Raw genomic sequence first — 11,114 nt, forward strand, 5'->3', positions numbered from 1 at the left:
CTCAATACTCTAGCTGTTTTATCAACCGATCGCTTTAGTCTATACATCTTCACTCATACATCTTACTTATCCTATATTCGCCACCATATGCATAACGACCAAAATGCATCTGATACTACTTTTCTTCGCACCCGTTGTCCTTTCGTCACCTATTTCGCTGGACAAGAGATACACAGCTATCCGAATCAAGTCCCTCAGGAACAAAGAAAGTCTTCACCCTCTCGGTCAACAATCTACCTGGGCATCGGGCACGCGAGTAGGCACTACTTCATGTGAAAGAGCCGCATTGTGGAATGCCAATCCGGGGAGGGGTAGTGTCATCTTGTACAACACAGATCTAGCTTTGGATGCTGGTACAGGACGAGACAACAAAGAACCTGGACAAGTGAGCTTTATGAAACGACTGGTTTGTCACAACCGGCCAAGCTCGAAATACTAACGAAAAGGATCGGATGCTGGTATTAGCTCGCTACAAGCTGGCCAGGAACGTTTCAACAGACATGGTATTGGACAGACGATAATCGACTTGCTATTACCGGTGGCGATCAATGCCTCGATCAGGGAAATGCACAGGAGGGAACGCAGACCTGGCGATGCACGACGGGCAATACCAATCAAAGTGAATCTCCATCAGCAAGCTAATGCTACACTTCTGCCGTTTGATAAAGTTTACATGCTGACCAAAGTTACTTTTTGCTTAGTCTGGACACTTCTTACCCCCACCCCCGAATACCGCGATTTTGATCCACCATTTGGTACTGTGTACGAAGATCCCCCCAACGGTGGCAAAAGACTACATCGTGGGTCTAGTATAACTTCGAGATCAGGGCACCCTCGATCGAGTCTGACTGATCGGGTTTTAAAGCATATCGAAGACCTGATTTGGCACTCACTCTTGATGGAGGACTACCCCCCCGATGCTAGAAGTGCTGTAATGTAAGTCTCCATGACTTAGAATCGATTTCTGAAGTGCTAACAAGCTAAAAACCGACATCCTTCCTGCCAGTGCTTACTCTCAACCCACAGATGGGCCTTTTGCTGCGGCTCAACTCCTGAATTTGACGAGTGGTACCAACCTCAAGATATCATCTGCTTTCGACGAGACTACATGCCTAGATGCAGGTTATAGACCAGGGAATGGCGCACTTGCAAGATTTACCGGGTGTGGAGGGGCAGCTAGGTGGGATTGGGATGGAGAGAAGTTGAGAATCACTAATTCCAGTAAGTGACCACACCACATGTGTTATCCGTCTGGGATACCCGATAGTGTTGAAGGAACAATGTCACTATTGATGTTACTAGATCTATGTTTGGATGTACGAGCCGAATCAACCCGCCTGAACGAGATACTCAAACAGCTTCAGGTATGGGAATGTGTTGAGGGCAACACGAATCAAGAGTTCTTTACTTTGGGCTAGACGCTATTATCGTCGGGAGAGATGATCCTGGAGGCATCAAGTGCCCAAGCCGTCAACGTTAACATTCAGTTTGTTGTGTATGTTTGACTTCCGTATGATCTATGTTGAGATGTTTCGACTACCTATGAACATGTTGGCCTAACATGTGGTACCATTGCCCACAATGTACATGATTGAGGTGACCAGTGCACAGCTGATATTTTCGCAAGCTATGAAGTAATTTCGGTGGCGCAGATTTTATGGCGTGATAAATGCTAATCGAGTTAAGCGAGTTTTGGAGTAAAGATTATTATGGGATATTACCAAATAAATGATGGGCGCCACTACCAAAAGTCGGTATGGGCGTCATATTCTGGTACAGTACTGCCATTACGAGGCAATGCAAAGTACATATACTGCACGGTGGTTTGAGAGTTCGGTTCTCCGGAATTTGGAGTGATGTGATGATGAGATATGGTACCTTACTATACAATCAACACATCATTTTCGGGAATGAATACTCATGAGATGATGTGATGTGCTCGAACGACACACAACGATATCAAAAGTGGATACGGTACAGTCCCGAAACCGAGACGAAACAAATGTTGAGAGCAATACTGTAATGTCGTATCCAATGAATACTTCCTCAGTTGATGGATCAATATCTCACAAAACACAAGTCAAATGTGAAAGACAGTAAGATATTTCCCTTCACTGCACAATCTTGAAGACACCATTGGCTTCCGGTAAGTGAGCTGGGAGCTGATCGACCCTCTTTACCTTCAGGTAAAACTCCCACGTCTGACAATGACGAGCTCTCCTTCTTACACTAAATCATTCAACTCCTCTACTTCATCCCATTCATCCTCGCCTTCCCGACCCTCCAAACCAGTGACCTTCGCCTCCCTATCCGAGCTTCATCCCCTCATTCTCGCCTATCTCAAGCTCATCTCCCCTCTCACCCTTCTGCCAGTGAACAAATCACTCTATGCCGAGCTCCTGCCAGCCATCTACAGTGAAGTCAAGCTAAATCGATATAGTGCCAACAGCCTATTCTACGGGTATTCAGCGTTATCAAACTCGTTCTATCGAAACAAAAGGTCTCGGTATCTATCGGATTTTCCACTAAAAGGTAGACGATCAAGATCATCACCTCCGGACGTCATACCCCAACAAAATGATACATCCAGGAAATCAAAAGCTCTCAGTTTGACGAAGAAGGTGACATTGGAAGATGCAGAAAGTTTAAGTGTTATATGTCAAGTTCATATGGAGTTGTTATCTTATTCGCCTACTGTACCTCTATCAAGAAGGAAGACAATGCAGGATCCAGATTACGATGTTGACCTTGATCATGGTCATAATCTTGGTCATTCATCCAATTCGACGTCGGAACATCCATGGCCGTTGAATAATGTAGAGGTATTGGAAGTCGGTTATGAATTGCTCGAATATCTAGTTGACTGTCATTCGCCAGAAGACTTAGACCCGCAGAAACGAGGACAAGGACATGAAAAAGGTAAAGGGAAAAGTAGAGAGAGATTACCAATTTGTTGTATACCTTTCACACCCAGGGTACTTATCATTCACCTTCGACCCTTCGCCAGACCAACTGGGATTGCCGAAAAGATAGAAAGGGAACGGAAGAGATATTTGAGGTTGGCTATTGGTGAATTGGCTAGCGAATTCGATCAATTGGAGAGATTGGTTTTGCGATTTGATCTCGATCATCTCAATGGAAATGAAGATAGATCGGTACAGATACAGGACGGAGAACAAGAAGGAGAACCAGAGTTATATATACCACCAGTGGAAAATCCATTACCTGCTGCGGAGATAGTAATCATGCTATCCAGCTACTCATTGCTCAAATCAGTGGAGGATCATGAACAGGAAGTGAAGAGGTATACGAGGGCTCTCATCGACTTCTTGGAAGATACAGGTCGGAGGAGTTTGAACCTCCCCAATATACAGATCGCCATACCATCGGATCAGGTACAGGAGGTACAGGACTCGGTAAAGAGGATAATTGAAGGAGGTTTCCCTCAGAGTGTAGGTAAGAGGGTGTTGGAACGTGCGAGCTTTGCAGATCTTGACATTGTCAAGATCAATGGATCGGACATTGAAAGATCTACTATACAATAATGATAGCAAACATAAACTGCGCATATATACAAACCTAGACATCGATGTTACATCAATGTACAGATAATTGATAACAGCACTACTGGCAAATACAGTACAACTTAGCATGGTATGGGGTATACTACTTGTTATGTTTCGAAAAATATATCACAATAACCATCTAATCACTTCCCCTTTCACCAACACTTTCTCGTATATCTCTTCCAGCTCGTCCCTATTGTTGGTGAACCAGGGATGATCGTGTGCTGTAAGTGATTGAATGCGATGGATGGGATCTGGATGAAGTAAATTATCGATGAACTCGAGACCTGAGTAGCATTACGACTTTAGCGGTCCCTTCCAAGGTCGACATCGGAGCGCAACACGTTTCGGATGGACACAAGAACAAATGACAGATTCGTGAAATACGGATATGAATGATGAACAAGACGGAGTTGCAGATAACTTACCTTCTGAAGACCATTCCGACCATAGAGGTTCATCACAAGGCCATTCATCGTATCTCATATCCTGTATAACATGGCATCTTGTCAATCAGCACATGCCCGAGATTTGCAATAACACCATAGAGTAGTGTGCCTATAGACTAGTGTGCTTACCTTGAAGATCTCGATCTGACGGATTAACAAATCATATTGATGCATCTCCTCCTCTTTCACCTGTACCCGAGGCAAAACCGTTTCATGTCTTGTTTGAGGATAAGGGGTAATCGTATCGTTTCTTTCAAAATACGATGAGAAAGGTATAGCTGTATTCATCCTTGATAAAGGAGTATCATACCTCCTTCTTGTCGTTGTCCTCTTCTGGCGATTTCTGATTGTTGTTGATGACGATGATGCTTCATCGATTTTCATCTCGTCTAGACGTTCTTTCAGATTGTCGCTCGGCTTCATTCCCATACCTATCGATGATGGTGGTGAAGGAAAGTCATCGATGGGATCATCGACTAGTAGATCTTGAGTCCGATAACCTTGAAATGGGTCTGGATCAGACTCCGGAGAATGATCCATTTCGATATCGTCTACTAATTCAGATAAGTAGCCCGCGTCATCAACGGATGATCCCTGAGGAAGGGGGATGCATGAATATGGTGGTGAATACGCTGCGCAGAGGTACAATGTGACTATGGTATTAGGAAGGAGAAGATCAGCAATGTTGGGCTAAGATATTACGGTGAAAACACGATCCCATTGATTTTGTGGGTGCTCACCTCCTGTAGCCCACATATCCAATCCTCTTTCTTCCCTCCACCACTTCGTTCCAACCTCCTTCCTACTCCCGCAATCCATCGTATCTCCAGCATGGTATTCTTCTCTCAAAGCTACTAAACGATCCTAAGGAAAGTAATCAATTGTGCCTTGTTCATTGATCTTTCTTAGATGGCGTCCAGTATGACGACCGAGAGTGGAGAGGAGTCTCGTTTGGCTGGTCGCCGTGCCGAAATCCGCCAGGAGGATACGGGGATAGGCACAGGAGGTGTGTAAGAGGATGTTCTCCGGTTTGACATCTTAGTCACACGAATGAATGATAATCAGCTAAAGCGCATACACTGTATGATAGAAGAAGTCGATGGCACGACTGAGATACCTCGATGTACTATCCCCATCTCATGCAAGTACTTTAAAGCGCTTATCAACTGCCATCCAATCCATCTCACCTCGTCTTCCTGAAGTTGACGGTGTTTATCGATATAACTCCATAGATCACCTCCAGCTACCAATTCCAAAACTACGTGTATCTTCCCTGCCCTGTCTTCTTCATATTCCTCATAGTCCTCTTCGATTTCCGGTTCTATAACATAATCTAGTAATTTCAGTATGTTTGGATGATCGCATGATCTTTGCACTTTAATTTCGAACTTGATCAGTTCCGCATATTCCCTTTGAGGATAATGAGGTCGAATTGTCTTGATAGCTACTTGTACGAGGTTTTGGGATTTTCGATGGGTTCCGATATTGACTATACCCCATGTACCGTTACCCAATGGATAGTTGTGGATAATCCATGGGTCTATTGGTATTGTCAGAGAGATATCAGAACAGGGGAATAAATGTAGGTGGCGGTTCATGATTTGTGATGGAGGGGTAAGGTATTGCGCTTGCGAATGATGAGAGTAGGTAAATTCTGCGATCATACCACAAGTTAGCACGTGGACAGCCGATTAGAAGAGACGGGCTAAGCTGGGTATAAAGAATGAGTGAAGCGATTCCGACCGACGAGTCTATGCGATGGGCATGAGCCACTCACCCCCAGCATATCCAGGTAATCCCAGTGTGTCTCCTTCCCTCAATACCCGAAACCTAGAGTTTATCTCCTTATCTCCTACTCTTTTGGTAATGGTACCCGGACCGGCATGTTCGCCATTGATGATATAGCCGTTTGAAGAAGTATCATGAAGGATCGCTAATGAGAGGTTCGTAGTGGTTTTGACGCTACCGAACATGAAGCAAAGATGATCAGCCTCTATCCTTTTGGTTGACTTTCTTGAGTCAAAATGTAAGGGATGTCATAGCGCCAAGAGAGCGAGAAAGGGATGTTGCCTGATAGACTGACTGACTTACGCATATAGTCTGATATGTAAATTCGATATCATCCGATCGTTAATTGCTAGATCGCTATTCCCCCTTCCTTCCATCAGATAAAAGACTTCGAAGGTTATTCCGGTAGCCGGAAGAGTGAAACGTACCATTCTGGATCTCTTCCTATTGTGAACACCTTCCCTAACTCAATCCGTATTTCTCCTGCGATGAAAGTCGTCAGGAAAGATTAACCATCGCGAAGCTTACTTTCTTCCCCTGCACGTTTCAGGTGTAAGAACCCAACAATGTTCGCATATTGATCCCTTCTCTGAGATATTGTCATAGCTATCTTCTCTCGGTCAGCCTGGATCTGAGCTAATAGGTTTTCTTGTTGAGATTCGGTTAGATCGTCAGGGATCAGTCGTCTTGTCATGGAGTAAGTATGAAACAAATCAGCTAAGTGAAGTCAAATTCAGATAATATCCCGTATGAGCTGAAGGTGACCTTGGCATCGGATGGGATCTAGTATATCGTCGTGCGGCGAGATTATTGGGTAAGATGAAAGAGGAAGAACAAACAAGGAAGAAGGGAAGGTACACACGTCAAGCTCGTTAGGGGTGAGAGATCACGTGACATCAAGGAAGAGGGATGAGCTGGTGATCCAGTGATATGTGTATCCGTTGTCATTTCTCGTTCTCATCCCATCCTGCTACATTGATATGTTATGGATGACTGGTTGATATATCATGCTGCCCGACTTTCCACTAATACGACATCCCGTCCTTCTCCACATGCTCTCTATGCCCTTGACTACTCCATACCCAAGAATTTTACTGTTCCATCTACTTCCCTCGCTAGCTGTTCATCCCCTTCCAAAGCGCTATACAAAATCGTAGGTAACGAGATTGTCGATGAGCTCTCATCTTCTATTATCACTCCTACTCCGTTATTCTGCATATGATCGTTATTGTTATTCGTACTGGATATTCGACCAGTGACACATCGTCGTCGATTGTAGTTCGCGACGTTGTATATTGATACGTTCTCTACTTCCTGGGGTATGCCAATGTACCTGATGATATTTCCAATTTCATCAGTAAACATAGACAATTATGAATTCAGATCTTATACGTCCTAGGTCTCATTTCACCTCGACAAGGTCATCGGTGAAATTCAACTTACTCATCATTATCTATCCCTACTAACCAATGTCTCCTTACGAATCTCCTTAATTGAGCTTCCTGTGACAGACATTCCTTATGTCCATTCATGTCTCCTTTCTCACGACCGTTATCACTAGTCCCACAAGCTATCCAATTGTTCCTACCTATCAAAACCACCTTGACTCTACTTGCACCAACTCTGCTCAAATCGATCCCATCCAACTGAGGTGTATATATAACCAGCTCCGCCAATAGGCGATTCTCCTGGCCTAAGCTTTTGGGTGAACCCAATATATCCAAAGCAATCCTGTATGTATCTTCCTTCGACACCGCATCCTCTCTTTCCTCCTGGTAGTAATTCCCAGAAACTGGCGAAGGATGATCTGGGAAATGTATAATCACCGAATCGCTCTTTATACAATTCCAAACTTCCCTTAACAACCCTCTATATACCAAAGGCCGTTGATCCAACGCTCGAAAGATTGGGGATAGGAAAGTGATCGAATCAATTTGATCGAACAGTACACGTGATCGCCAAGTGTCCATTCCATTTCTCCAGGTTTCACTTCCAGCTTCCAATAACACCATCATACTTTCTATATCGGATATCACCACGGATTCGACCAAGTTGCACAAAGTGAATCTACGTATAAATGGTGAAGTGGATATTGATGGATCGTAGGATAGACCGATTGATCGGAGGGGCATTATACCTGGACCACTCACTGGCCATATCCTTGAGCTTTCCTCAGCGGTCGGACCATGGAATGTTGGTCCCAGACCGTAAAAATATGATCGACAACTATGAGAAGTGAGGACGACGTGTTTATACAGTTGGGGAACGATCTTTCGATAGTTGGATTTGCAAGTTCGCAGAACCGATAATCTAAGTGAGGCTGAAGGGTGGGAGATGACATTTGACCAAATTTGTTGGAGGATCTCGGGAGGTAGAGCATTCATCAGCTCCACCAAGGATCCCAGGGGATCCATACTGGTTGAAGACTCGCTGACGTCTTGGTCGATGTCTATATCGAGAGGAGAAGGGAAACTCAGAGAAGAGATGGTAGATGACGGAGTGAGTGTGGGATGTAGCTTGAGAGATGGACTTGAATTGCTACTCGGACTGAAATTGGGGATATCATTGAGATCGAGGGGATTGGGCATGATGAGTTGTAGACTGTTGGTCATCGGGGGTAACATCGCAGAGGTATAGCTTCAAGTTGCATGATTGCCGATGGGAAGGAGAGAGGATACATCACATCTTGTATCTTGTACTCTTCGTTTACGCCCTGTTTAATTATGTATAGTAGTGGATAGGTGTCGAGTACCTGATGGTCAAAAACACCACTCTTTTGTCATCGTGCTCCATATCATCACCGTGTCATGATCGATAGACGCGAGTGACTTTGGTTGAGATGTTAGTACATGTCCGCACGGGTACTCGCGAGGATGACGGTGGAGCAAAGGACGAGAGATTCAATATCATCGTACGGTTGTACAACACTCATTCAGGCATGCGGTGCATGATATATACTCCGGACGATATCCCGTATCTCTATGCCTTTCAACGTTTCCACCCGAGTAGTCATCATATACTATCTGTTATATTGCAGATCACAAAACAGATCTTTTAGCTTTCTCCACTCTATCTGCGTTCCGGCTGTTGGTCTCAGATTATATTTCTCATCTGAGACCCGACTCACTTGACTGTCAGCCATGTGATCACTAATCCAGTACTTGAGCACTGAATGCATTACCCATTCTATTCGGCAGGATGTAAAGTTTAAACGCAGATCATTTGTCGAATGACGTGACGCGACCAAGACAATTGCTTATCTCTGAGTCTCACAAATTTTCATTGAGTAAGATGTCAAGACCAGATGCTGTGATGATGATGGTCATGGTGATCGCCACCTCTATCGTTGTTGAGGGAGGAGAAGGATGGTATGATATCGTTCATATCTTTCTTTCTCATATGTTTGGTAATGGTTCTCTTCAGTAGCCTGAGATACGAGTAATCACATTGGATCTTATCTTTTAACTTACACCTACACATCTACTATACATCTATACATACATCTTTTCGAGGGATAGATCTTGAGTTCAATTCAATCACCACAGACAAGCACAATGACCACGACACAAAACCCAGTACCAATACCTCACTCTTTCCCTTCTCCTGCCCCAACTCTATCAAATTCAACTTACAACGTTCTTACGAAGGAGACGACCCTCTCCACCATCTCAGCCGTTCATCCCCACTTACTCGACATCCTACGTATACTCATTCCAACAATCTTACTTCGAGTCTCTAGGACCTTCTACGACGATTTAGTCCCTGAACTATATCACACTCTATCCTTAGATGAAGGGAACATACGAGGTGTCTTAGAAGGGTACGACGATGAAAGTGGGAGGAAGAAGGATGCTTTGGGATTGGTAAGGGAATTGACAATATGCGATTTAGAAGTATTAGAATATATGTCAGAGCTTGATCCAGATATACATAATGATATCCGAATTGATCATGCTGAACAAACCCAAACCCAAACTCATAACGGACCTATACAATCACCTGAAAACGACAAACGTATCGACAATCATCAAGATGATGGTAATCTATGTTTATTCCCAAATCTCGAGACCATCCATCTTCCCTTCAAATTCATCTCATCCCTCAATCAACTTACCATACTATCCAATGAGATCTCTCATGATGACGATCATCTCCATCGCACCAGAAGTGCCGAGGCTGAGCGTAAACTCAATTTATACCCATTGATATTCTCTCGGTATTTCTATACTAGATTAATCATCATTGATCTAGGTCAAGAGATAGATACCGATTTATATTGGGCATTCGATTCTACTTTATTCAATCTACTCGATTCTATTCCCCCATCTAGAAGTGTGAATACGAGGTTGAGGATAGAGACGGTTCTACCGAGGGAGAGACCTTCGAGAGGTTATATACCTCATAATCTTCTGCAAGCTTCGACTATCCATTTTATCCCACTTCCAGCCCCACTCACGATACGAACCGACATCGAGACAGAGACCGAGACAGAGACGTCCGGAGCTCAAATAGACGGAAGAATATTAGGAACAAACGAAGATTTGGCTAAAGTCATAAGAGATCATTTTGACGTACATACATCTCGACCAAATTATCCACCTATACTGTATCATGTGAGGGATGTGCGAGGGGTGATTGGGGAGCTGGAGAAGATGAGGTTAATGAGAACGAAGGAGGATTATTGAGGGAAGAAAAGTAGAAAGTGTAGAGTAGATGAATATTTTTACGGGTGGACCAACAATATGGTAGGTAGCTCGATACTGGGATACAGTGAATGAATTATAGATACCGAGACAACGAGACCATACTTTATGATTTGATCTGATCTTTCGTAGAACGTATGTTTCATGTTACGACGGACTGCCAGGGTTGTATCGCAATATCGGTAGATTTGTAGAATGATTTTGCCGTCCCAAAATCATGTTCATGCACTATCATGATGATGGTGGGTGTTCCTGATGCTGATGCTGCGCTGTCGATCTTGGCAGATCTCTCCCACACAATGGGATCTCGGCGACACGACACCGTCAGTGATACAATGATACAATGCCGATTTTCGGAGATATCCTATACTGTGTAGACTGTGGTAACTTTTTATTACCTGAATGGGGGAATACTTTACTGACAGTATGTCTACTCGTATATGCTTCCTTTTCCTCTTTCGGTCATGTCCGCTCACATCCAACTCAAAGTCACGCCTCTGCACGAAAATAACTCATCAATCATCAACCTTCATCCTGGCATCCCATCCATTTGTTTATTGACCTTGATCCCATACCAACCATCCATGATATAGCGGCATTCACAATCC

The 11,114-nt window shown here is 43.9% G+C and overlaps 5 protein-coding genes across 5 annotated transcripts; 3 read left to right on the plus strand and 2 right to left on the minus strand.

The window, feature by feature from the left end:
* Window positions 1–103: 103 nt before the first annotated feature.
* On the plus strand, window positions 104–1,418 carry L199_007796 (uncharacterized protein; the record flags this gene model as incomplete). Its single annotated transcript, XM_064893482.1, has 7 exons — window positions 104–385; window positions 466–503; window positions 574–619; window positions 702–800; window positions 866–936; window positions 1,007–1,221; window positions 1,303–1,418. 7 exons carry the CDS (start codon window positions 104–106, stop codon window positions 1,416–1,418), a joined length of 867 nt encoding a protein of 288 aa, XP_064749554.1.
* A 789-nt stretch (window positions 1,419–2,207) lies between these two features.
* Window positions 2,208–3,545, plus strand: L199_007797 (uncharacterized protein; the record flags this gene model as incomplete). The annotated part of the gene is made up of 1 exon (XM_064893483.1): window positions 2,208–3,545. One exon carries the CDS (start codon window positions 2,208–2,210, stop codon window positions 3,543–3,545), a length of 1,338 nt encoding a protein of 445 aa, XP_064749555.1.
* A 147-nt stretch (window positions 3,546–3,692) lies between these two features.
* Window positions 3,693–6,497, minus strand: L199_007798 (uncharacterized protein; the record flags this gene model as incomplete). The annotated part of the gene is made up of 10 exons (XM_064893484.1): window positions 3,693–3,853; window positions 3,995–4,055; window positions 4,145–4,668; window positions 4,756–4,869; window positions 4,942–5,052; window positions 5,133–5,669; window positions 5,793–5,977; window positions 6,107–6,160; window positions 6,232–6,286; window positions 6,332–6,497. The coding sequence occupies 10 exons, from the start codon at window positions 6,495–6,497 to the stop codon at window positions 3,693–3,695; spliced, it is 1,968 nt and encodes a 655-aa protein (XP_064749556.1).
* Window positions 6,498–6,874: 377 nt separating this feature from the next.
* Window positions 6,875–8,391, minus strand: L199_007799 (uncharacterized protein; the record flags this gene model as incomplete). The annotated part of the gene is made up of 2 exons (XM_064893485.1): window positions 6,875–7,136; window positions 7,247–8,391. The coding sequence occupies 2 exons, from the start codon at window positions 8,389–8,391 to the stop codon at window positions 6,875–6,877; spliced, it is 1,407 nt and encodes a 468-aa protein (XP_064749557.1).
* Window positions 8,392–9,357: 966 nt separating this feature from the next.
* On the plus strand, window positions 9,358–10,488 carry L199_007800 (uncharacterized protein; the record flags this gene model as incomplete). The annotated part of the gene is made up of 1 exon (XM_064893486.1): window positions 9,358–10,488. One exon carries the CDS (start codon window positions 9,358–9,360, stop codon window positions 10,486–10,488), a length of 1,131 nt encoding a protein of 376 aa, XP_064749558.1.
* Between the last annotated feature and the right edge of the window lie 626 nt (window positions 10,489–11,114).

This window comes from Kwoniella botswanensis, chromosome 2, assembly GCF_036426115.1.
Source record: "Kwoniella botswanensis chromosome 2, complete sequence".
NCBI classification, from domain to species: domain Eukaryota; kingdom Fungi; phylum Basidiomycota; class Tremellomycetes; order Tremellales; family Cryptococcaceae; genus Kwoniella; species Kwoniella botswanensis.